The sequence below is a fragment of the Sinocyclocheilus rhinocerous genome, unplaced genomic scaffold (assembly GCF_001515625.1).
Source record: "Sinocyclocheilus rhinocerous isolate Xijiao unplaced genomic scaffold, SAMN03320098_v1.1 scaffold617, whole genome shotgun sequence".
In the NCBI taxonomy this organism is placed as follows: Eukaryota; Metazoa; Chordata; class Actinopteri; order Cypriniformes; family Cyprinidae; genus Sinocyclocheilus; species Sinocyclocheilus rhinocerous.
The window spans coordinates 391,625-398,182 of record NW_015632743.1 but is presented as its reverse complement, the minus strand read 5'-3'; the positions used below and the strand labels follow the sequence as shown (position 1 = coordinate 398,182).

Below are 6,558 nucleotides of genomic sequence, written 5' to 3'. Positions count from 1 at the left end.
ATTCAGTTTTTGCTTCAAATTTCGAAATTATACAGTCTAATTTAGATTAAAAACTACTCATGCTGCATCTTTGTTTGGATCATGATTAAAATCCAGTGGTTGCCTCTAATTTTAAACGGAAAGAGCACAGACAACGCCTTAGCTTGTTCATATTAAGAGATTTCTTTTATTTGCATAACTCATTTGATTTGGGGTTTGTTTTAAAATTTCAATTTAGTTTTGTTATAATTCAATTTCACAAAGAAACGTGCAGCAATGGCCTAATAAAACGACACCTTTTCATTTACTGTATAATGTCTTAAATCTAATTTTGTTAAAAAAAATTGAGAAAATCAAATTGTGAAATCAAAATCGTGAATCAAATCGAATCGTGAGTTGAGTGAATCGTTGCATCCCTAGTGACGAGTGCTATTTGTGTGACACACAGAGTTGCTACCTACGAAGAGCATTTCAGATTGACCGCTTAGGAAGTTCTATGATGATTAGGAAAGCTATCTATCTAGACAATAGACTGCAAGGCAGCTCACTGGGTTTTTAGGACGAAGCTACTATCTAAAGGGTTTCCTGCAGCTCTGTAAGTTCACAACTATGCCCGTGTGGGGTCTGTCCTGCCTTTTCACATTTTCTGCTCTGTTGTGTGTTGGGTAGTGATGTGTATGAATGGAGCAGTTACTACACTTTTACTGGTAGATAAAGTAGTATTAGTTTAGACAAAATATTTAAAAAAGAAACGTACAGTACAGAATTTATTGTATGATCGATCATCTAAATCTGCAGTGTTCTGTGGGTGTATATTTCTTGAAAACCCACCTCAAACCTTGTATTTCATTGTTGCACCTGTGATTAAGGTCCAGTGCGGTCTGGCTACTGGCTTTGTTTTGATGTGTTTAAGTTTAGTGTTATGATCATACCATTTCAGTAAAATACAACCCGATTTCAGTGAGTAAGATTTCAGGTTAGGTTCCTGCCATAGAAGAGGCGATAAAAGCATATGAGATGCATACTTGTAATACTTGTGTATTAAAATGCACATGAAATGAAATCTAGATGGCCAGTGAGTAACACTGCGTATCAGCCATGCTGAAGTCTGAGGGAAACAAATTACAGTTGAAATTCAAGCAACATTGGAAATTATATTTGACATTTTGCCTTTCCTAGTTGTGCAAGCACAATCTATGGCAATGTATAATAATGAGCGGGTGCTGACTGAGGTAATTTTGATCACTATAGGAAACCCTGTGCATTGCATGCGTTGCCGTTTTTCAGTGCTGAATGCTGTTTGCCAAAGTTGTGAATATTACATGATTGAATGGTTTGTATGTTGTCTCAGATAATTTCAGAAGTTCATTTAATCTGTGTCTTTGTGTGTTGTGTGACAAGTTTGTCTGTATTTATGGATGAGCTTCTGTTTTGTGAGGGCCGTTGTCTTAACATGTGTTGTGTGTGCAGGTGGGACTTTCAAGTGATGCACAGGAGCAGATTTATGTTTACGCAATGCAACGCAACGCGTAAAATGACAGTATAAGTCATTATAATCAGTTATTATGTCCCCACTGGATGCAACAAATGCCTTGTTTGTAATGGGTTTTAATGTTTATGCCTCGTCGCTCCGGCTGGACACGGCATCAGCAGTATGTGAGGGGCGTAACATTTCCGTCTCATGCTTGAGGTATTCGGCCAATCACAATGCACTGGATAGCTGGCCAATCAGAGCACACCTCGCTTTTTCAGACCGATGAGCTTTGTAAAAATCGACGCGTTTCAAAAAGGCGGGGCATAGAGGAGAAACAATAATGTACAGTATGTGGAAAATAATGTGTTTTTTTTACTTTAAACCGCATAAACACATTTCATTACACCAAATACACAAAATAATGTTCTTTTTAGCAGCATCATATGACCCCTTTAAATCTCATTTTATTAAAAAAAATTGAGAAAATCAAATTGTGAAATCAAAATCGTGAATCAAATCGAATCGTGAGTTGAGTGAATCATTGCATCCCTAGTGACGAGTGCTATTTGTGTGACACACAGAGTTGCTACCTACGAAGAGCATTTCAGATTGACCGCTTAGGAAGTTCTATGATGATTAGGAAAGCTATCTATCTAGACAATAGACTGCAAGGCAGCTCACTGGGTTTTTAGGACGAAGCTACTATCTAAAGGGTTTCCTGCAGCTCTGTAAGTTCACAACTATGCCCGTGTGGGGTCTGTCCTGCCTTTTCACATTTTCTGCGCTGATTGTTGTGTGTTGGGTAGTGATGTGTATGAATGGAGCAGTTACTACACTTACTGGTAGATAAAGTAGTATTAGTTTAGACAAAATATTTAAAAAAGAAACGTACAGTACAGAATTTATTGTATGATAGATCATCTAAATCTGCAGTGTTCTGTGGGTGTATATTTCTTGAAAACCCACCTCAAACCTTGTATTTCATTGTTGCACCTGTGATTAAGGTCCAGTGCGGTCTGGCTACTGGCTTTGTTTTGATGTGTTTAAGTTTAGTGTTATGATCATACCATTTCAGTAAAATACAACCCGATTTCAGTGAGTAAGATTTCAGGTTAGGTTCCTGCCATAGAAGAGGCGATAAAAGCATATGAGATGCATACTTGTAATACTTGTGTATTAAAATGCACATGAAATGAAATCTAGATGGCCAGTGAGTAACACTGCGTATCAGCCATGCTGAAGTCTGAGGGAAACAAATTACAGTTGAAATTCAAGCAACATTGGAAATTATATTTGACATTTTGCCTTTCCTAGTTGTGCAAGCACAATCTATGGCAATGTATAATAATGAGCGGGTGCTGACTGAGGTAATTTTGATCACTATAGGAAACCCTGTGCATTGCATGCGTTGCCGTTTTTCAGTGCTGAATGCTGTTTGCCAAAGTTGTGAATATTACATGATTGAATGGTTTGTATGTTGTCTCAGATAATTTCATAAGTTCATTTAATCTGTGTCTTTGTGTGTTGTGTGACAAGTTTGTCTGTATTTATGGATGAGCTTCTGTTTTGTGAGGGCCGTTGTCTTAACATGTGTTGTGTGTGCAGGTGGGACTTTCAAGTGATGCACAGGAGCAGATGCGCATGATGCTGTGCCAGAAAGAATCCAACTACATCCGCCTAAAGCGTGCCAAAATGGACAAATCCATGTTTGAAAAGATCAAGACTTTGGGAATCGGGGCGTTTGGAGAAGTGTGTTTGGCTCGGAAAGTGGACACGGGAGCACTGTATGCCATGAAGACCCTCCGTAAAAAAGATGTACTGTTGCGGAACCAGGTGGCCCATGTGAAAGCTGAGCGGGATATTCTCGCTGAAGCTGATAATGAGTGGGTTGTAAGGTTGTACTACTCATTTCAGGATAAAGATAACTTGTATTTTGTCATGGACTACATCCCTGGTGGGGACATGATGAGTCTTTTGATCAGAATGGGCATTTTCCAAGAGGACTTGGCTCAATTTTACATCGCCGAGCTCACCTGTGCTGTGGAAAGTGTCCACAAAATGGGTTTTATCCATCGAGACATCAAACCTGACAACATCCTAATTGATCGTGATGGACACATTAAACTGACAGACTTTGGCCTGTGCACTGGCTTCCGATGGACTCACGACTCCAAATACTACCAAAGTGGTGAGCCTAACAGCTCAAAGACCATTGCACATTTTTGATAAATTGACCCCATTATTTTGTGCTATTATAGCTACTTTATAAAATCATGCCAGTAGTTAACGCAGTATGTCAATGCATTACACACATTAATATTAATATGTTTATTACATTAATGTTATGAAGTTTACAAATAAATTACAATAGCAAAAAATGAAAGATTTTAAAAAAGAAGCGTCACCATTGGAATACTCTATGTCCTGGTTAAAAAGCTTCTTTAAAAGTGAGTTCTGGTGGGGAAAAATCACATTCAGGTCTGACTCCATTCTGACGAAATGGTCACTTTTCGTGTTAATATTTATGGATCCTGAATATATTGTTGAATGAAACATTGGAGAATTGATAAAGGGCTTTGGTTCCACCAGTCTAAGATGTTGAACTTTCTGTATCTGTGTCCTGTCAGGTGATCACGTGCGTCAGGACAGTATGGACTTTAGTAAGGAATGGGAGGATAGTGCTAATTGTCGCTGTGGAGACCGACTGAAGCCACTGGAGCGCAGAGCCGCTAGACAACATCAGCGCTGCTTGGCACACTCATTGGTGGGCACTCCCAATTACATCGCACCTGAGGTTCTGCTGCGCACAGGTATGTCAGTGTGTGTGTAGTGACACCTGCTCGTGAACAGTAATAAACTTTATTTATCAAGCACTTTTCATGCAGTTACAAAGATTGCTTGACAAAGAAATACATGTTTCAAATAAGAAATAGTTCACACATAAATAAATAAATAAATATACTCACCCACGTCATTCCAAACCTGTATGACTTTCTGTCTTCAGAAGGAGATGTTCACGAATGAGTCATCATTCATGTTCATTTGCCATATATTGAAACAAATCAAATAATTAAATGAGCATTTCAGCATTTCAGGGCTGTTCATTTCTAGTCAGAAAACAAAAGACAATATCAAACAACAAAACGATTTCTGACATGAGCACTATGGGCTCTGAACAAATTACACCCATCAGTTTAATACACTTGAGCAGTTATTATGGATATTATGGAGTTATTATGGATATGGATTTAGGACAAGATGTCCTTTTATTAGCCTATTGCTTGGACAAAATGCTGCACAGTTCTTTGTGAAATAGAAATATGTCAAATAACAAAACTAAATTGGAATTTAACCCCAAATCAGATAAATAAATAACACAAATCAAAGAAATCTTTTCATATAAACAAACTAAGGCTTTGCCTGTGCTCTTTCCATTTAAAATTGGAGGCAACCGCTGCATTTTAATTACGATCCAAACAAAGATGCTGCATACATGGAGCATGAGCAGTTTTTAATCTAAATTAGACACTATAATTTTGAAATTTGATGCAAAAACAGAATGGTATGACTTTAGTTTTATGAAACATTATTTGCATAAGGCATTGTATCAGTGCTTATTTGATTAGATATATTTAATATGGTGAAGATGTGATGGAGTATGTGTAGCTAAACAGTGCTGATTCATGTTTGGATTACTAGAGTAGATGTTTCAAGAAAAAGCTTAAAGGGGTCATATGACGTTGCTAAAAAAGAACATTATTTTGTGTATTTGGTGTAATGCAATGTGTTTATGCGGTTTAAGGTTAAAAAAACACATTATTTTCCACATACTGTACATTATTGTTTCTCCTCTATGCCCCGCCTTTCTGAAACGTGTCGATTTTTACAGAGAAATGACAAACAACAAGCGCTACTCTACACTGCTCAAAACTCGCGTTTGAATCATCAGTGGCAAATTCTTTAAATATGAAAACGTACTTACAGTCTTTGAGTCAGAACAGCCGGCATTGTAGGCTACTCTCCCAGGATCAGGAAACAGTCCTCCATAAAATGCTGCACACATCTGAATATTTGGGTTGAACTGTTCTGGAACAGTGTTGAATGAAGAATGAAGGCGTAGTTATTATGGATGTAACGATTCACTCAGATAATGAGATTTAGGACAAGATGCTGCACAGTTCTTTGTGAAATAGAAATATGTCAAATAACAAAACTAAATTGGAATTTAACCCCAAATCAGATAAATAAATAACAAAAATCACTAGTTTTTAACCGCACACTCAAATGCTCACGAAGAAGAGCGCTTGTGCGTTCGGCTGAGTAATGTAAGTGGTTAAATGTACTTGCACATTGGCTTTTATGCTTTTATGATGCGAGATTGATGTAAACACAGCACACTGTGAACATCCTTGTAATTCGCTTCAACCTTCAGAACTTTATTTTAGGTTCAAATGGTGCGTGTGTAAGGAACTGGAAGCAAGCAGAATACAGCTATTTCTAAAGCACGCAGTGCCATCTGCTGTTAAAAACTAAGCTCAGAATCGATTCAAGAGAGAATAGTGATGCCTTCGGAAAACCTCAGAATCGATGCAGAATCATTTCTCGATTCGCGATGCATCGATTTATTGTCCCAGCCCTAGTAATCGGATTACAGTAACTGATTTAATTGCACACATACGGTGCGATACAGATCGTCTCTTTGATTTATAATAATGGCGCACATACTATTGTTATGAAGTTTTGAACTAGTTTCCGAGTCACGTTGCTCGTTTGCAGTTTAAACTGTGTTGTAAGGTACAACAGAACTGTTTGCTGCTGTAATCTTGAGATTTTACGACCCTTTAAATTGATGGAAGTGATATGATCATTTTATCTATTTATTTTAATTTTTTTTATCCTAGGTTACACCCAGCTCTGTGATTGGTGGAGTGTGGGTGTTATCCTCTATGAGATGGTAGTCGGTCAGCCTCCTTTTCTGGCAACAACTCCTCTTGAGACCCAGATGAAGGTGAGAATACATGTTGGTCCTTAGAGGTGGATGTGTTTGGTCTCATCATGTTGTAACACATATATGCAGCATTAACTAATTAATATTGTTAATATTG

The 6,558-nt window shown here is 37.8% G+C and overlaps 1 protein-coding gene across 1 annotated transcript in view; it reads left to right on the top strand.

Moving 5' to 3' along the window:
• Nucleotides 1–6,558, top strand: part of LOC107742997 (serine/threonine-protein kinase LATS1-like) — an 18,401-nt gene that overhangs the window by 6,619 nt on the left and 5,224 nt on the right. The window contains exons 5-7 of the mRNA XM_016556094.1: nucleotides 3,059–3,641; nucleotides 4,081–4,263; nucleotides 6,355–6,461. Coding sequence (XP_016411580.1) covers nucleotides 3,059–3,641; nucleotides 4,081–4,263; nucleotides 6,355–6,461 — 873 coding nt within the window. The remainder of the gene's footprint in view (nucleotides 1–3,058; nucleotides 3,642–4,080; nucleotides 4,264–6,354; nucleotides 6,462–6,558) is intronic.